At 47.3% G+C, this 20,375-nt stretch overlaps 1 protein-coding gene across 10 annotated transcripts in view; it reads right to left on the reverse strand.

Annotated features, from left to right (window-relative positions):
• CDK5RAP2 (CDK5 regulatory subunit associated protein 2) overlaps window positions 1-20,375 on the reverse strand; it is a 181,755-nt gene that overhangs the window by 115,219 nt on the left and 46,161 nt on the right. For 8 of the 10 annotated variants that reach the window (XM_024762298.1, XM_024762306.1, XM_024762301.1 and 5 more), the window contains exons 8-12: window positions 16,993-17,155; window positions 15,484-15,537; window positions 14,519-14,638; window positions 11,949-12,041; window positions 4,771-4,989 (exon numbers count right to left, since the gene is read on the reverse strand). In XM_024762298.1, the coding sequence (XP_024618066.1) occupies window positions 4,771-4,989; window positions 11,949-12,041; window positions 14,519-14,638; window positions 15,484-15,537; window positions 16,993-17,155 (649 nt within the window). Of the gene's footprint in view, window positions 1-4,770; window positions 4,990-11,948; window positions 12,042-14,518; window positions 14,639-14,750; window positions 14,912-15,483; window positions 15,538-16,992; window positions 17,156-20,375 lie in introns of those variants that run through there. The other 2 variants (XM_024762304.1, XM_024762305.1) reach the window with 2 other exon arrangements.

The following is a 20,375-nucleotide window of genomic DNA, read 5'->3' on the forward strand; positions in this document are numbered from 1 at the left end:
AAACCTGCGTGCCTAGAGCCCGTGCTCCACAACAGAAGCCGCCGGAGCCGCCTGTTCACCTCAACGCAGAGTAGCCCTGGCTCACCGCAACTAGAGAAAAACAATAGAAGCCGCCGGAGCCGCCTGTTCACCTCAACGCAGAGTAGCCCTGGCTCACCGCAACTAGAGAAAGCTCGTGCACCGCAACAAAGACCCAACACAGAGAAAAATAAATAAATAAATTTATTAAAGAAAAACAAAAATTCTGAGGCTCTGATTAATCTATAAAATGGGAAAAACCTTTTGTATGCCCAATCACAGGGCTGTGAGCACCAAGGGAAAGACAGGCAGTCCTTGTATTAACTGGAAAGTACACTGGAGAAGAATACACCTAAGAAATCATATCTGCTTCATTTCTATCACTCTGTAACAGCAGTTTTCATTAACAGAGGGTGTTGAGGATGGAGCTGAATGTGGACTGAGAAAAAGACCAGTGTTTGGAACACATTTTCTTACCGGTGTTTTTCAGCTCTACCTGTGGGATGCAGTGACGTTTGAGTAAATGCTGAGTATTCACGAGTCCTGGAGGGGAGCTTTAGTATGCACCCAGACAGCCCAGAAGCCACACCTGAGCGGTTCCATTACAGAGGAGCAGGTTCTTTTTCCCCTCCATCCCCGACCCCCCGGAGCCTGACACACGTCACGTACCTTTTCTCATCTTCTTGTCTCCGGGCTCTCCGCAGGCAACCCATTCTCCAGACCTCCATCAGACAAGTCTCTCTAAACTGCAGACCTGATCCTAACAATCCTCTGCTCAACTCCCCCTCGACAGGGGCCCCACTGCCTGCAGGTCAAGTCCACACTCCCAAACTCTGTATCCAAGGCCCTCTACAATTCAGCCTCTCTCTAGGTTAAAGCCACCCTCCACTACAACCCCAAACTCTTCTTCCCCCAAACACCACACTCTCTCACATCTGTGTACCTTCACCTCCTATACGAAACTCTCGTCTCCCTCGCCTGGCTGGTAACCTTCAACTCAAACTTCAGAACCAGTTCGAAAGTTACTCTCCCGGGGAGCCTTCTCCAATCCTGCTCTGTGCTCCCGTGGTTACTCTGTTCCTATCTCCGTCCCGGAACTGTCCCCAGGCAGAGCTGAGGGCCTGCACAAAGCGTTCAGTGTGGCTGAATGCATGAATGGGAGTCCTTTCCATTGCCAAGCCAGACACAGGGGCCACCAAAAGGCCTGGGGTTTTGTTTGTTTCAATCCAAAAGCAACAGCAATAGCAGCTGGTGAGTGGGAGGCTCTAGTTAATTAAAGAGCCTAGTTAACAGAACCAGCTGATAAGCCATGCAAGGCTGGTGGGTTACACTCTACCTCTGCATGCGTCCTAACACCATAAAGCAAAGTCACCCCCAGCAGGTTTCCCCAGACGCTGAACAGGCCAGTGCCCCCAAGATCGGGTGCAAAGCATGCTCACGAGATGGACACAGTCACATTCTTAGGATAAAACCAGAAGTTAAGCAGAGATACCGTTGTGATGCGATACATGCTCAAAAAGAAAGAAACCACGGCCAGATCCTCTTGTCAGAAACGTGCAGGACTCAATGTAGAAAAGCAGCCGTGATGAGACACTAGGAAGCCCTGAGTCACAGGCAGGCTCACCTGATGTGAGCATCCAGAGGCACTGCTGCTTTTTGGTGCCCACGGCCCTGAAACAAAGCCGCGCCTTCTCTGGATAACTGCTCACTCCCTCCAAACATGGGGTTCTAGGGGAAGCGGCCAGTGATGATACACGAGCTCACACGCACACACACACACGTGCGTGCGCACACATGCACACACAACCACACACACACTCACTTCTGACAAAGAATGAGCGTGTGACCCAAGTTGGCCTCTGATACCTCACCTGTCTGGCCCTCCAGACCAGGGGACAACAGGGGTAGTGGGGTGTGAGGGTCCTCCTTCATCTCATTTACTAAACTGGGGAGCTGTGATCCCAGCAGGGCTGGCAATGCTGGGTCCAACCACTTGGAGCTGGAGTAAGAGGACGCAAGAAAGAGAATCCAGGGCTTCCCTGGTGGCGCAGTGGTTGAGAGTCCGCCTGCCGAGTCAGGGGACACGGGTTCGTGCCCCGGTCTGGGAAGATCCCACATGCCGCAGAGCGGCTGGGCCCGTGAGCCATGGCCGCTGAGCCTGCGCTCCGCAGCGGGAGAGGCCACAACAGTGAGAGGCCCGCGTACAGCAAAAAAAAAAAAAAAAAAAAAAAAAAGAAAGAGAAGCCAGCTCTCAGAGAGACACGGACTCGGTGCCGGCAGAGTTCCTGTCACCCCTGTCCTTCCAGCCATTTAGTTACCCAAGGCAATGCATTCCCCTTTCTGCCTAAGTCACTTAAAGCTGGGTTTCTATCCCCAGCAAAAAAAAAAAAAAACTCCCACCCGTAGTATACTTCACTCTAGTCTCTCCCTCTCACTGTCACATGCCCCTTCTATTCCTTGCCAAGTACTCCTTGCTTCCTTATGAAGACGTATGCATGTTACTTAGGAATAAATCTTATCAACAGCAGTCCAAAATTCTTTTAGAAGCACTAGAGTTTTCATGAATAAGTGAATTATGGAACCAACATTGTCTGATAATAGAGGGATTGGTAAATAAATTACAGCGTATCCACTTGATGTAATGTTATATAGCCATTTCAAGTGTAAGTTATAATGTAAAGAAACAATTACATATTTTATACACCTAGGTGTGTGTGTGTGTGTGTGTGTGTGTGTGTGTATCTCCCGAATCCAATTTCTATTGAATAAACATTTTTATATGATACAGGGGGATGGAGGGGACAAACTAAACTGAAAAAAAAAAGTGTCATCCAACAGTGAAGGATCTAAGAATTGGTTATGAAAACTGACCTCTACAGAAGGACCCTCTGGCCAGTCTTTTCTTTACCTCATCCACAGAGGCACACGACTCAGACCTCACACTGCTCACTCAACTTAAGTGTCATCTCCTCTAGAAGGCTTCCCTGACTACTCTGTCCCATGAGGATCTTTCGCACTGACTACGTAAGCTGCATGAATTAGCTCTGGGTTTTACACTGCTTTGCATTTCGTCATGTATAACATTTTCACCTCCCTTAAGGAAAAAATAAAACATTCAGGGCTCATGCCATATACTTCCATCAGCATCTCAACTAGATACATTTGGTTTTCAGTAACATTGAATAAAGATCAGACAGGTCTTTTAATAACATGCAATAAACCGGTATACACCAATACTGCTGGTGGCATCATAAACTGGGCGAGCCCTTTGGACAAACAATTTGGCAGCATGATTAACTAGTATAATCCTCAGAATCTATCCTTGGGATTTCAAGAAAAAAAAAAATGCCTTTATGCCCGAAGATGTTCATTGTGGCATTACTTAAACAGCCAAAATGTCCAAGAGAGCAGGAAATTATTATTAAGTAAATCGTGTGAAATCTATTCAGTGAAGCGTATGCATCATTCAGCATGACTGCTCTGGAGCCTACACAACACGGGGAGACGGCCAGGAGAGAGAAAGCGATCAAAGAACACACAACAGCATTTAGCCTCTGATTGGACTGGGGCCCCAAATGCACCAGGACTAAAGGGTGATACTGAAAAACAGAGTTACTTTATGACGGTGGTGGAATTATAGGCGACATTTTCTTATTTTCCTAAGTTTCCATTATTGCTCTCTTGATGTTCATTAAAATTTCTGTTAAAATAGACAAACATTTATATTTCAATCCTCTTGTCAGTGCCAGCCTTAGGATTTCAAACTACGGTCCTGACGTCCCGTCCCTGCCAACAGCAGCCACCAGAGAACTAACCTCTGGTACCTGCGGGCTCTCCTTCGAGCTCTCTACTCCAATGACTCTGCCTGCCCCAGGCGCCCGTGCAGGGAATTCGTTTAACCTGAGTGTCAACAATCACTCAGACTCAGTCCCTGTGCTACCCGACTGCACCGAGGCTGTGGATCTGGACGTGACTCTCAGGATGCGGAATACTTACATTTAAACCTAACAGAAACTGTAAAAGATCAACTTTTTTGTCTACCAAATTCAGAGAGAATTTCTGAAATACTAACATCCAATGCTAAATAGAGTAGTCTTAAAAAAAGATCACTCTCACCTAGGGCAACGTGGTATAATCTTTCTGGAGAACAATTTGGGTGTATCTATGAAATAGTCTTTAAAATATTCATACTCTTTGACCCAGTAATTATACCTCTATCAGGAAATAATCAGTGGATAAATATTTATGTACAAGGATGTTTGCTGCAGCCTTTGTTATAAGGCAAATATATATATATATATATATATATATAAAATGAACTAAACATCCTACAGTAAGGACTAGTTAAATAAACTGTAGCACATTCAAGTGATGAACCATTATGTTCACACACAAAAAAACACGTTTTTGAAGAACACTCATGACGGCCCCACACCAAAGGGAGAACATTGAATTAAAAACAAAAAAAAGAAACAATACAAAAATGCATTTTCAGCTTGACACCAATAATGTGCACACGTGTGTGTGTGTGTGTGCGTGTGTGTGACAGAAAGAGAGAGAGAATAAAAGGACTAGAACATCAAATAGCTAAGACTGGTCATTTCTACGTGATGAGATGGTGAGTGAAATATTTTATATTCTTCCGGTTTTTCTAAGCTTTTGGCGATGAATATCTGTCTCCCTAAAACAGCCAAAGAGCCCCGGCCAGCGCAAGCGCCCTGCCCACTACCTCGAGGGCCGAGCGGCACTCACGTGGGTGATGCGGTCTCCCTTGCTCCTCTCTCGGTGGGCTGCCCCCAGCTCCTTCTCCAGTCTCTCCCTCTCCCGCTGCAGGTCGCTCAGCTCCCGGCTGACTCTCTTAATGCTCCTACGCAGTCTGTGGTTCTCTGTGCTCTTGGTGAGGTTTTCTGAGCGCAGCTCAGCCAAAAGGGCTGCCTTTTCTGACAGAGCAGCCTCGTAATCTTCAGACCCCTAGAAGAAGAGGAGGGGAAGGGGAGCTGGGCTGATTTTCACAACTCAGCAAACAAACCAAGAAATCGGTGCTCCTTGTTCACAAGATAACATTCAGGACCCACAGCACAAATAATATGAAAGTTTTGAAATAACACAGGGTAGTGTTTATGTTACAACGTTGATGTTAAGGGGGAAAAGGCTACAATTATTGTGTAAAAACTTTTTTTTTAAAGATGAGAAAGAAAAGCACAAAATGTTAGTAGTAACTGTATTTAGTAGGGTGGGAATACAGATGATTTTTTTCCTTTACTTCTCTGTATTTTCAAATGTTGTAAGGTTAGTGAGCATGTTATTTCTGTAATAGTTTAAAAAACCAATTTAAGTTATTTTTAAAAGATAGAAAATAAAGAATTTTATTTGAAAAGCAGAGATGGATTCAAGCACTGGCAATGTTCATCTCTGTTAGAGATAAACCCACAGTCATCTAGAGAAAAAGGAGGGTCAACCTAGTAATCGATAGCCACCTCAAGAGGCTACAAGTTCAGCAGAGTCGGAGGTCTACGCGTGTCAAGAACATGTTTATTTCATTAATACAGTTTATTAGAGAAAATACATATGTGATTATCGTGCATATGAAAAAATGTCGTAACTCACCACTAATCAAAAAGAGCGAATTAAAACAAGCTTTCACTTAACAAGTGAAATTGTTTTAATGAGAATACCCAGTGCTGGCAAACTTATTGGGAAATGGCACAATTAACATTCACGTTTCAAGAACTGACCAAGCATCTAGAAGCCAAGAAATATGCTGGCAGGAATGTACATTGATAGAACTCCCCATGGACAGATTATGTACATCAAGTATGTGTGTATTATATAAAGATGTTCACAATCATCCCAATAATTCTATTCCTAGGATTCAATCTCGGAGAAGAATCCAAAATATAAGGGGGAAAAGCCTTATATACAAAGTCATTGGGGCTTCCCTGGTGGCACAGTGGTTGGGAGTCCACCTGCCAGTGCAGGGGACATGGGTCCGAGCCCTGGTCCGGGAGGAGCCCACATGCCGCGGTACGGCTAGGCCCGTGTGCCACAACTACTGAGCCTGCGAGCCACAATTGCTGAAGCCCCTGTGCCCGGAGCCCATGCTCTGCAGCGGGAGAGACCACCACAGTGAGAAGCCTGCGCACCGCGGCAGGGAGTAGCCCCCGCTCGCCGCAACTAGAGAAAAGCCCATGTGCAGCAATGAAGACCCAAAACAGCCAATAAATAAATAAATAATAAATTCTTTAAAAAAGAAAAAAGTCATTCATCAAAGAACTACTTAAAACAGTGAAAAATAAGAAACAACCTAAATGTGCAAGAATATGAAAGCGAATAAAGTATGACAAAGCCACACAATAAAACCTTAAAACTACATTTACAAAAAGTTGATAATATGTGAATATTTCTAAGTCACTATGTTACATTAAAAAAAAAAAATCCCTGGTGGCTCAGTGGTTAAGAATCCACCTGCCAATGCAGGGGACACAGGTTCAATCCCTGGTCCGGGAAGGTACCACATGCCGCAGAGCAACTAAGCCCGTGCTCCGCAACTACTGAGCCTGCGCTCTAGAGCCCGCGAGCCACAACTACTGCAGCCCGAGCGCCTAGAGCCCGTACTCCACAACAGGAGAAGCCACCACATTGAGAAGCCCGTGCACCGCAACGAAGAGTAGCCCCCGCTCGCCACAACTAGAGAAAGCCCGTGCATAGCAACGAAGACCCAACGCAGCCAAAAATAAATAAATTAAAATAAAAATAAAATTGTAAATGATCTAAAAAATAAAATCTATGCATAGGATAAAGCCTAGAAGGAAAAACAACAAGGCATTAATAGTGGTTGGGGAACTTCCTGATTTCCCTTTTTTCCCTTCTTGCCAGTCTTCTGAAAATATTTTTGAAACATATATAATACTTATACTCAGAAGAAAATTAACTTTTAAAAAAATCTGTCTTTTGAATTAGATTGAGGACAAGATTAAAAATTTTAAAGCAAGGGACACTCAAGCTGTCAAGGTCGCAGCTCAGACTGTGGAGTAAAGGGACTGGTCCCAGCTTCCGGGCCTTCCCAAGAAATCCATCTCTGCCTCTGTCGACAGTGAAGTCCTAGCTGTTCAGCAGAGGTGGGCTACAACCACAGTCACTCTGGAGGCAGAGGGGTTCCGCTGTTCCCGAGCCCCTACAACCCAGCCATCTGGTCCCATGCTTCCCCAACTATTGTCTAGGACACAGCAACAGAGGCTGAGGGAGAAAGCCATTCAAATTCCAAAGTAGGTTTTATAGAAGCTTCTGTTTTAGTTTCCTTTAAAATTAAAATAAATAAAAAGAAATGGGAAACCTAGGTCACAGGCCCACCCAAAAAATGTATCTGGGGCAATGCTTATTTAAATAAACTCCGAAAGAGAAAAGAAGGTAAACAATGATTTGGGAAAACGCTCACCTTGAACAGTTTTCATAGTTACCTTTTATTAAGCACTGATTATGTATGCGGGGTTAAACCAGGCACTTTTACACATATTATATCTCAGTCTCTCACAGGACCCTAACAAAGTACACATTATTATCCCTATTTAAGTAACTGAGGCTCAAAACTGTTAAATGACTAGTCTGTCATCAGACCGTAAGTGATTAAATCCGGGATTCAAACGACTCCAGAGCCTGTGTTCTTCCCAGAGCACTATTCTGTCTTGCCCATTCCTGGGCAGATTCCAGTTAACACCAATAAACTACAAAAAATTAAAACAAGCAGACTGAATTCAAGGGGAGAACACCAGTTAGGAGCTTGTTAAACAAAGGATAGCAATGGTTGATACTAAAATAATAGCTATTATCAAGCGATCAAAGTTCTGTGGGATTATCATGTAAATAACGGTAACAAAGCCTCTTTAAAAATCTGAGCTCGAAGAATTCAAATTCATACATTCGATTCACTTCATAAAAATACTTTCCATGTTAATTTTCCCTGAGATGACCCTTTGGAGAATTTTTTTTACCTTTTCCTGCAAGACACCCTGACTTTCAGATTCTATTAACACCAATCAGGTGTTTATAAATCAGGTGGCAAATACCTGACCCAGTTAGACATGGTCAGAAACTAAAGCACCCCCTACCCACCCCCCTAAAAAAGAAACTAAAGCCCAAATAATATGAAACAAATTGTTCTTCCCCACAGTACAGAAACATGATGAGTTCAATAAAGAAAGAGTCAGAAGGCCCAGAGTTCAAAGACCAGTTCTAGCTGTGTGACTTGGGAGAAGTTAACTTCTCTGAAGTTCTGTTTCCTCATGTGTGAGAATGATCTCTATTTCACAGGGTTGTTGTGAAGGTAAAATCTGGCACATAAAGTCCCATTTCAGCAGGTGCAGGATAAATAAATCTAGGTTCCCTTTTCCATCACTTACTCCATTATCTTTCATTCCCAATCAAGAGATAATATGGGGAGTTTCCTCAAACTAAAAGCTACGTGTATAACACCATTAACTGAGAATCTGAAAATAGACCAAAGTAAAAACTACTATATTGTTATGCCAGAACTACATCACCCAACTTAAGGGTGAGTTAACATTTACTGAGTTACCACCTGTGCCCAGATACATGCTCTTATTCAATTCTTGTAAGGATTATGTGACATAAATGTGACTACCCAGATTTTACAATGCGCAAGCAGACTGGGAGAGTGCAAATATCTTGCCCAAGATGATACAAGTTAGTGAAGCAGAGTTAGGATTCAAATTCGTGTCCCACCCCAGGTTCTTCAGAGTAAAAATAATATGATACATACATATAATGGACTATATGCAGCTGTTTAAAAAGACTGTATAAAAAGCACACAACACACACACGCACACACACACACACACACACACACACACACACAAATGACTGCACGTCAAACTGCTGAAATCTGAGTAAGGCCAACAGATTGCACCAATATCCTGGTTGTGACACTGTCCTATGTCACATAAGATGCTAACTTTGGGAGAACTAGGTAAAGAGTATACAGAAGTCTACTGCATGTGAATCTACAATTATCTCAAAATATATTTTTTTAAAGATTGGTTAGATCTATATATACTGCCAGGGAAAGAACGCTAAATGAAAACAGAAGAGATTACATAACAAAATACATATTATAATGCTATTTAATTTTTCAAAGGTGATATATATATATGTACAAATGCGCTTTGAAAAGAGTCAAGGTGCTAACAGTGAACATCTTTAGACGTGAGTTTACTTACTGGTGACTTTTATCAACCTCTTTCCACCATTTTAAATATTTTATGAGTTTCCTGCAGTGTGCAATTTTACTTTTATAAAGCCGAGCAGGGAGGGGAGGAGACATAACCGCTACTTCCAATTTGAAAATACGTTGTTTAAATGGCTTCAGAGGTAGCACAGCCAGGCCACACTGCAACCTTCACAGAGTCACACCTGTGATTAGAATCTACCTCTCTGCACTGTGGCAACTGCTCCAAGAGTCTGAATACCACTTGTCACTGTCACGCTTGATGCCACCCCTGTGAGCTTTAGCTCTTATACTCATGCTGCAATTAGTTCAAATCATTTGACATCCCAAAAAGGGCCCAAAATGTGAAAGACAATGCATTTTCAAATGTCTGCGCAATATTCAAATTATACACACCTCGCAATGAATTAGCCGATATAAGGGTCTGGTGTGCATTGACACACACATAATCAGAAAAATGGAAGGAGCAGAGACTTTGGAGTCAGACTTTGAGTTCAAGTACTGGCAACCTGTCAAACGGGTGAGCACTCTGCCTCCGTGGGTAAGGATTAAATGAGTGCTCTCTGAACAGCCAACGTGCCATGCAGAACCTGAGGAATTTCAACAGTGTCTGATCTCCATACCTTGCAAGATGAGAAACCCGGCCAACACTGTAAACTACAAGACCTCAAAGATCACTTTTAGACTAGGACTGAGGGTTATGAAATTAATCAATGGATGTAATAAGTCTGGGTAACACGTAAACGTCTAAGACTCTTTTCCTTCCTTCAAGGCCCAACAAGTAAAATATCACAAGACGTAAGGATGTCTGGTCTCTGCTTACCAATTACCAACATACACTTTTTCTTCTCAAGGAATTGGTTTTGCCAAGAATTCAGCTTTTAAGGCTTGTTATTTTCTAAGCAAGGGGAAAAAACTCAGTGTAAAGTGTAATCTCAGCTCCATTTCATCAACCACTGTCAAAATGGTGGGGAAGGCAAGTCCAAAGACAAGAGATTTGTCTCTGCTTCTAGTGCACCCGGACTTAAACCAAATTACTTCAATTACTCTTACTGTGAACCAAAGCTCTGAAAAGATAAGGCATGGGATATGAAGAACCAAACAGTCTTAAATTAGATTTAACTCCTAACTTCTACTTTATAACCAAAAACAACATGGGAGGAAGAAGTGGGAGGGTGGAGCTTTAAGGCAGTATGGGCTTAATCCCATGATGGAGCATTACTGATTCATTAGTTATTAGTAACAGGTATACACTGTAGAGGGATACTAGAAACATGGGAAGAAAATGTTAATTCAAAACACTGAACTTGGGCTTCCCTGGTGGCGCAGTGGTGGAGAGTCCGCCTGCCAATGCAGGGGACGCAGGTTCATGCCCCGGTCCAGGAAGATCCCACATGCCGCGGAGCGGCTGGGCCTGTGAGCTACGGACGCTGAGCCTGCGCGTCTGGAGCCTGTGCTCCGCAACGGGAGAGGCCACAACAGTGAGAGGCCCATGTACCACAAAAAAAAAAAAAAAAAACAAAAAAAAACACTGAACTAAAATTAGCAAGAAAGAGGGAAGATTGAGGGGATGACCCGCAGGAGCCCTTGCTGTGCAACGCTGGAGGGGAAACAAAAGGCGGGTCAAATAACCAAAGCCTGGAACAGAAAGCTGGCAGGGAGCAGGCAAGCCAGGTGAGGAGACGTAGGGGGTGAAGGGAAAAGCACAGGCTTGGGAACGAGACTGATTCAGGGGTCAAATCCTAGCTCTTTCACTTACCGCTCCTGTGACCCTGAGCAAGCTACTTGAATCTCTGAACCTGGATTTCCTCAGCAGGAAACAAGGATATTAACAGTGCCTACTTCCTGGCGCGGCTGTACAGATTTATTGAGCTAATCCACGGAGAACACCTGGCACAGGGCTTGACACATAGTACATGTTCAATAAATGGCAGCTTTTATTAGCAGCAATTACCACACTTAAACCCTGGTCCTGTCATTTGCAAAGCTGTGTGACCGTGAATAAGCTGTATACCCTCACTGAACTTCACAAACCCCTCAGATACAAGGGGGGTGAAAATTACCTTCCCCGCAGGGTGGTGAAGATTAAATGAGATAATCCACACATCTCGCACGGTCTACTCCTGGCACAGCCTAAGCTCAGCACTCCTAACTGTGGGCGTAGTGGTCACCATCTTCACTGTCATATTGAGGAAAGGGCTGGAGAAGCACCCAAAGCTGCAGAAGACGTTCCTTTAATTAGACTGAGTGAACTCTTCTACTAAAGACCACTCAGAGGACTTCCCTGGTGGCGCAGTGGTTAAGAATCCGCCTGCCGATTCAGGGGACACGGATTCGAGCCCTGGTCCAGAAAGATCCCACATGCCTCGGAGCAACTAAACCCGTGCGCCACAACTACTGAGCCTGCGTGCCACAACTACTGAAGCTCGCGCGCCTCGAGCCCGTGCTCCGCAACAAGAGAAGCCACCGCAATGAGAAGACCGCGCACCGCAACGAAGAGTAGCCCCCGCTCACTGCAACTAGAGAGAGCCCGCGCACAGCAACGAAGACCCAACGCAGCCAAAAATAAATTAATTAATTTTAAAAAAGACCACTCAGAGCTCCCTTGGTTCCTTTCAGCTGCAAAGCCCTGACATCACCAGGAGGAAGGATCATGGAGAGAGCCACTTCAAACAAAGCCAACACTTACCTGGAATTTCTGGGTCTGTGCTTTCTGGGGGGCCTCTCGGGCTTTAGCAAAGGCAGCACTGAGCTCTTCAATTTCAGAGTTAAGTTCTTCAATCTGGGTAAAAACAAGGAAGAGCAGCCAAGTATGCACTGGGCTCTCCTCTCTGTGCTCAGCCCAGAAGCTTTTCCCGCTGGACTGGGAAGTGCTTGTAACCAAGGGCTCTGTAGTCAGAAAAGTGGGATTTCTAGTTTGCCTGTCTACTAGCTGGATGACTTCAGGCCAGGCACTTCATCTCTTTGAGACTTAATTCCCTCAACTATAGAACGAAGATACGACCACTCACCCAACCACAGCACTGTGAGGCTTGAACAGCGTTAACAGGTACGGGCGCTGTAATGCCCGGCTCACGCTAAGAGTTACTATTATTGCCCACAGAGATGACCCACCCGACCAGCGAGCCTGGCTCTTCCCAGAACTCCTCACCCTCCAGTGACCTTCTCCTCTGGCCCAGAGTCAGCGAGGAACTCCCCTGGCCACACGCTGAACTCTGCCAGCAGCCAGAACTGACCTACTACCGGTGCCCCGCACAGCAGAGGGTCTCCGACGACCACTGGGCCCTGAACTCCCAACACCCGAGACAAATCACACCAACCATAATTATGAACCAAATCTCCGCTGCGGCTGACACTGGTGGTTAGTCAAATTCCTACCTCCTCGGCTTCCTCAACCCCAGTTTCCTGGTCGGCGTCCCACTCCTGCAGCCATTCCTCCTGCCCCCTTTGTGCATTCCTCTCCCTGTTCCTGAAATTTGCTGTCCCCTGCGGCCCGAGGCTCAGCCTCCTTTCCCACCCCACGCTATCCTTGGATAAGTAGATCAACTCTCAGAATTTTCACTCGTATCTGTATACGACTGACTCCCAGACCTACACCTCCAGGCCTGGGCCTTCTCCAAGCTTTAGACTCGCGGATCCATCTGCCTCCTGGACTTCTCACCTGAACGGTCCATGGGCTTCTCAAAGTCGGTACCTTCTAAGCAGGCTCACCACCTCCGTTGCCGCCCGCATCTCACCATGATCCTCCATTTTCTATGCTTTTAAGGGAGTTGGTGGCACCACCATATCCCCAGTCACGCAGCCAGAAGTCACCCTTGACTGCTCCTTCTCTCACGTCCTACGTCTAATCATCAAAGTTCCCCAAATTCACTTCTAATTTTTAATTATTTCTAGTTGTATTTCTTGAACACGCCCCACCCCTCCACTCCTACTTACTGTGACCACTGCTCTAATTCAGCCTTTCTGAATTAGGGGGCTCTCACCTCAGCTACTGGCCTCCCTGCCTCCGTTCTCGCCCTTCTGCCGTCCCCTTTCCCAATACAGCCACAGGCTGCTCTCGGATGCAAACGTGACCACACCCCTCCGCTCGGAGCCTTCAGTGGCCTTGCCACCCTCTGAGTTCCACCACCTCCGCTGCCCCTTGCAACCCCTCCAGCTTCTTCTCTCACCTCACTTCAGCTCTGCGCTTGATGCTCTGAGAACCTCAAACCGTTCTGTCTCCACAAACACACAAGGGGCTCTTTCCTAACGTAAGGCTCTGTCTGACCAGCATTCTCCCCTCTGCGCGAAATGGCCTCCCAGTCTCCGCCTCCCTTCCCAGCTAATTCCGGGCCCTCCTTTAAGATTCAGCTCAGACACCTCCTCCAGGAAGAAGCGCTCCCCGCTCCTCGCTCCCCGCATCCACACCCTAACCTGGACTAGGCCCCCTTCCCTCTGCTTCCACAGCCCCCTGCACTTCCCTCAATCACAACACCTTCATGCTGTCTTTTTTCCCCACTAGACTGGCAAGCAGAGCTGTGTTCTCTTCTCTGTATCTGTGCCGAGGAGTTACTGAGACATAACTGATGGCTATACTCGTGACAGGAGAACCTCAAAGAACCATGAGCCACCACCTTGGATCCCAAAGGCAACAAGCGGAAGGCAAGGACGACTTCCAGCTGGCACGACTAGGGATACGGTGGTGCCACCAACGCAGGCAAGAGCAGAGAAAATGGAGTAGGATGGTGAGATGGGGGCGGCGATGGAGGTGATGGGTCTGTTGAGAAAGTGCCGGATCTGAGGAGCCTGCAGACCACCCAGGTGAGATGTCGCAGTCATGGCCTTGCCTCCCAAAACTCCTTTATCTCAATTTTCTGTTGTCTTTCAAAAGATTAGACCCACGCTGTCCAATATGGTGACAAAAGTCAGAGTTTAAAAATGTTAAATACCTCATTGCTATTTTTCTTTTATTGATTACATGTTAACATCTGGCATGTATGTATTTTAAAGTTAATTTCCCTTGTTTCTTTTTACTTCTTTTAATGTGGCTACTAGAAAATCTTAAATTACATACATAACTCACATTATAGTCATGCTGGACAGCACTGAATTACTCTACAAAAGAACTTCTAACTGACTACAGGACCCTTTCCCCACTTTCTATACTCATCTCAGCTCTCTTATAAACTTTTCACCTAAAGCTAAAAAAAATTCAGGGTAAGACAGGCCTGTCACAGAAGCTAATCAAGAAAAGTCTCAATTCAGGTGTATCAGACATACCTCTTTTTCCTTCGACTTCAGTGCCATGGTTAGACCCTGAATGGCTTTATCCCTCTTTAAACTATTTTTCTTTTCCATAGCAATTTCTCTTTCCTTCTCTCTCAGGTCCTTCTGAAGTGCCTAAATTAGATTAGAAAAAGATTCACTAAGTTGATGCATTTTAACCAAAATACAGTGTAAATATAACTTTAAGAGCACACACAAACGCAGTTATTCTATCATTCCTGTCAACCTGTGATTAATGTTTCCAAGTAGAACTGAGAATCGTGGCATCAGCTCCAAGTTACTGCTTTACCACTCGCGGCAACAGGGCTGGGTGTAGGAAGGGGATCAGATCAGTTAAGACGATGACAGCTACTCCCGTGGAAAGGACTCCAATGCCTTCTGGAATCTGAATACAGTCACAGCAGAGCCTTTGAAACCATAGCAGGTTATTTGGGGGAAATGACAGATCATTAATTTCACTCCTTAATGCTACAAAAGCCAGCAGAGAATCTGGTTTGATGGAGACCGAATATATATACATTTATAGTCTGAGTCCATTTCTAAAGATATTCACCGCTGCCTCCCTCCCGGGCTGTTGTGAGAATCAAATGAGATAATGGACGTGAAAACACTTTCTACGCTGGCAGGCGCTACACAAATGGCAGCCGCGGTGACTAGGGGACCCTGCAGCAGTGGCTCTGCGATTGGCCTGGCAGGTCTGAATCCTTGCTACGCCTCTTCCAACTCCGTGACCCTGGGGACGGAGCCTCACCTCTCTGAGCCCCATGTGTTACATCTGCAAAATGGGAACGCCTACTCCAGAGTTATCGCGAAGGCTACGAAACCCTCCTCTCTGACACACCTAGAGCTTGACTCAACGAGTGACAGCTACTGTCACACAGGAGTATCTATTGCACTCAGAAGAAAGCAAGAGGCAGGGATAAATCCTCAATACGTTTGTAAAAATTGTGTCAACATACCTGGATCCTCTCTTCAAAGCGATTTCTCTCCTTCTCCTCCTCCATTTGTGCAGCCTAAGAAAAGGCATTCATTGGTGCCTGGAAGGGATCCACAATCCAGCAGCTTCCCCAGAACGGTTAGAATGAGCACTGCATTTACTTTCTATTCCCCACCCCACTGCTGAGGAACTCATGAAAACAATCATCCACTCCTTCTGTCTCCCCAGAAATGCACCCGAGTTAAGAAAACGTGAAGACAAGCAACCCGCACTGGCTGACCACCAGCCCCATGGAGCGTGAACCAAAGAGCTACGGACGGCGCAAAAGCCACTGAAGCACAGTGCCCGCGGGGCGAGAAGGGCCGGAAGGAGGAGGAGACGTGGGCTAATCACAGCCAACAACTGGCCGGGGAGGCCGGAGGGTTCGCTGCTGTGGTCGGGACAAAGGAGACCCTGCTCCACAAAGCGACTGAGACAGTCCATGAGCGCTGAGACGTCCCCTGGCGTTTAGGGACCACACGCGGCAGCCACCCTGGGTCCAACCAGGACCGGAAGGCCGCTACCAGGCCTGCCTGCACCTCCAGGCCTGCCCACCCACTTCAAAACAGCTGGGCATGGAGGTGGCCTGGCGGGGGCGGGCAGGGGTCCAGGAGGGCTTTGGGGTCTCTACCAGCGACCCACCTCTTGGAGCCTGGGAAAATATCACGACGCCTCTGAGCGTGTTTCTCTACCCGACGAGGGGACCGTGATCTCTGCCTTGCAAGGTGCCAGGATTAATTGAGGTACATGCTGACACCCTTCGAGTGCTGCCAGGCCCGATACAAGTTATTTCCCTTCCCCGCTGCCTCTGAAGTTTCCAACCGAAGGTGGCCTCAAGTCTGCCTCTAACCACAGAGACAAACCAAATCCAGTGGGTGCAAATAAAGTCCCCGGGCATCGACAAATTAACCCATAGGAAAACAGAGGCGTGAAGGTGTGGACTATTTTGTTTCTTTGTTTCTTTTAAAGGTTTTGTTTGTTTTTTTTTCTTTGGCTGCGTGGCTGCATAGGGTCTTAGTTGTGGCATGCAGACTTTTCGTTGTGGCGCACGGGCTTCTCTCTAGTTGTGGCGTGCGGGTTTTTCTCTTCTCAAGTTGTCACATAGGCTCCAGGGTGTGTGGGCTCTCTAGTTTGTGGCACACGGGCTCTCTAGTTGAGGCGCGCAAGCTCAGTAGTTGCGGGTTTATTTCCCTGACCAGGGATCAAACCCGCATCCCCTGCATTGGAAGGCGGATTCTTTACCACTGGACCACCAGGGAAGTCCCTGCACTGTTTTTTTTCAACCGACTCTACATGAACACGAGACTGGAAGGATAAAAGAAATGCCAGGGCCCCTGACAAAGGAGCTTTCTGGTAATTCCTCAGCAGACAACAGGGGGCTAATATTTTGAAGGCCACTGTGTGCGAGACCTGGGGACTGAATGTGCATCCATTTCCCACAGGGGGATCAGGTCTGCTAATTAAAGTCCCCCTCCATGTCCCATCACCTCACCTCGGTCCCTCTCTCCTCATCTCCCCTCAGAGCAGCAGAAAGTCCTCGGAGCTCTCCAGATGACACGTTTTCATCTGGAGATGCCATCCGAGATTTCTCCTCTTTCAGGCATTGAATTAAAGCTTCTTTGCTCTTCAAAGACAGCTTCAACTCCTCAATCAGTCTGAAAGAGAGCAAAATTTAAATATTAATTCTAAGCTGTTCTCTTAGCTCAGTGTAGCAGGAGGAGGTAGGTAACAGGGCCAAACATCTTCAAAGTAGACGCGTCCAACGACCGAACATAAACGGAACCACATTTTGCAGGTGGGAGATTTGGGGCCAGAATTCGCCTCCAGCCCGGCCCTGGTCAATCCATCCTCTGAGCCGCCAGACTACGGTCTGATCAAGTCACACTCCCGCTCAAAGACTTTCATTGGCCCCCACCATCGACAGCAGTGGATTATGCATTTGGGGGGCGGGCGGTGGGGAGGGGCAAGAAATCTCTCCCTAAGGAATCTGTCAGTGAGACTCAACAAACATGACCAGTAAAGCAGAATGGTTCCAGTGAGCGTGAAAACCAGAAAGCGTCTCGCCAAGGCTTCCCAGGGCAAAGTCTAAAACAGACTGGCTTCCAAAATAAAGGCCAAACTCCTCAGCAAGGCGATCGCGGCCCTGTCTTTTAGGGCCTAGTAGATCAGAGGTGCTGCTGACAGCGTCCGTCGCGCCTCTCACAGGAAACGGACACCCTCTTCATTGGCTCTCAGAGCCTCCCTCCCAAGCCTGTCCAGGAGCTGGGCTGCCCTGCGCACACCACTCCCTCTACCCAGAATGCCCTTCACACCTCTGCTCCCGCCTCCACCTGATAAACACCCATTCATCCCGCCACCGCCAGTGAGTCGTTACATCCCCTCAAGACCCCAGAGGCCCTCCTCAGGAAGAGCTGAGGACACCCTTCTCCGGGCCACCGAATTACCCCTGACCACGGCCAAGTTATTTAACCTCTCTGAGCCTGCACTGCCTCGGCTACAAAGTGGCCGTAACTTGCTCATGTGGAATGGAGATAAGCTATTTAAAATGTTGCACAACTCCAGGCACATGGCAGAACTCAACAAATAACAGTGGCTAAATGGCTATAATTATTTTTTTTAAAAACACTGAGCAATTAGCATTTTGTCAAAGGACTCTCAGAAGAGTCTCTCCAGCTAAGCCTAGAAAGCAACTCAGTACGGTAGAAAAAGCAAAGGCTTGGAAGTCTGAAAGAGCTTCCCGAGCTCCCAAGGCGAAGGTGAGGAGTGAGCTAAAAGCAGTTAAAGCGCCTAGCAATGAGTATTTGAGTATCTGAAAATTTGTGTCCACCCAAAATTCCTATACTGAAATCCTAACCCCCAAAGGTGACAGGATTAGGAGGTGGGGCATTCGGGAGGAGATAAGATCTTGAGGGTGGAACTCGCATGAATGGCAGCACAGATGGAACTCCAGAAAGATCCCCCACCCCTTCCGCCAGGTGGGGACACAATAAGAAGTCTGCGACCTGGAAGAGGGCCCTCGCCCAACCATGCTGGCGCCCTGATCTCGGACTTTCGGCCTCCAGAACTGTAAGAAATAAGCTTCTATTGTTTGTAAGCTACCCAATCTGTGGTATTTTGTTATGGCGCCCCAAAAGGACTAAAAAAATTGGGTACAGAGGGAGCCGGGCAGCACCAGCGCGGTGCCCCGCAAAACTTGGAGGAGTAAGACTGCCCTCTAGGGGTTCAACTTTGAAATCATCACACAGTCAACTGGAGAGGTAAAAAGTCACCAAACTATACACTTAAAATGGATGTGTCGTGCCGCGTGCAACTTATACTTCGATAAAACTGATTTGCTTTAGTTACCTTAAAGCAAGTTCTAGATAGGCATGGAAATGAGCAGGGAAGGCCTGTGGGGACTGTAGCCAGCCTAGTGCACCAGCCCGCCTAAGAGAGCAGCCTCAGTCCAGCAAGACCCTAGCCCAGTCCTGCCACGCCTTCCAGGTTTTCAAGAGAAGCTGGAAATCTAGACTTTCACGTGAAATTAGGTGTTTGTTTTTTTTTTTAACATCGGCAACGAATTCGATCTTTTCAAAGTACTGTTTGGGTCAAATAAAACATGTCTGTCGGCCATACTGACCTGCAGGGCTCCTCAAGGCTGACCGTCTTAGAGATACGGACTAGCTGTAAGGTCCAGTTGAAGGAAATCAAGGAGCTAAAGCATGTACCTTTGTAAAGGGCGGCGGGAGGCCAGGACACGGGCAGTGTCCGTCCTGGTGAGGGCCCTGCTCAGCGGCGGTGGTCAGTCGCACGGCAGACCTGGATCCAGCTCACCAGGGCGTGACCAAGGGCCCCTGCTCCATCCAATTCACTCACACCTCTGACCTCAATTTAGCTTCCTGGGCAGGCCTGCCTTCAGGGAGGGAACACACTGATCCTAGGCCCAGAAGAGTTCCACCACAGAGGGCCACACCCAGGCGAGCGGGCAGAAACCCAGAGCTGGCTGCCGGGAGCGTGGCTGAGGCAACTCTATCCCTGAGAGACGGGTGCACTTGCAGGACTGACACATCCCGTTTCGGTGCCTCCCCAGCCGGACCGGTAGGAGACTCCAGGAGCAGGCAGCCTTAGGGAGGCCCCGACCTGATCACCCACGTCCGTGGAGACCCCACTGCCCGGACCACAGTCAGTACTCAGGAAGCATTAACCCTTCCCCAAAAGGGCTCCATCTGCCAAAACGATGGGCAACCAAGCTTCTACAGCGTATGCTAACAGGGACCGAGGCTGCTCTAAACTGTGCCACGTGTCCCACCTTTGAGGGTGCCTCACCCCAAGCCCAGAGCTCTCCTCTCCTAAGCTCTCCCCGCCCCACACCCAGGCAGAGCTGATCACTCCCTGGCTTTTGTCACAGCCCAGACCCGGAACTTACCTCCAGCACCAATTGTGACTTTCTGTTTTTAACGCATGTTCCCTCCCCCACATGGGAGCTCCACATAAGGAAGACAGCGTTCACCTCTGCATTCCTGGCACCCAGCCCGAGGCTAGGCTCAGCAGCTGGGGAAGGAATGAACCTGCATCTCCTTTAATTCAGGCCTTACTCCATAGGCCCAGCATCTTCTGGACTCTCCTCTTGGATGCCTGCAATCCCTCAACCCCATGTGTCCCAACTGAAAGCTCATCTCCCCACCTCCTCCACCCCAAAACATCTCCTCTTCCTCCCCTTTTCCCACAACCTCGGCAAACTGCCCTCCCATCCAACGGTTGCTCACACTCAGGACCTGGGTCGGGGGGACCTCTGCGGCCTTTTCCCTCAGCCACAGATCCAGCAGCCGTCAAGCCCTTCAAGCCATCATGCCAATCCAACCTTCCCAGTATCTCTGCCTGCTCTACCACCAACCC

Source organism: Neophocaena asiaeorientalis, unplaced genomic scaffold (assembly GCF_003031525.2).
Source record: "Neophocaena asiaeorientalis asiaeorientalis breed wild unplaced genomic scaffold, Neophocaena_asiaeorientalis_V1.1 scaffold78, whole genome shotgun sequence".
Taxonomy (NCBI): Eukaryota; Metazoa; Chordata; class Mammalia; order Artiodactyla; family Phocoenidae; genus Neophocaena; species Neophocaena asiaeorientalis.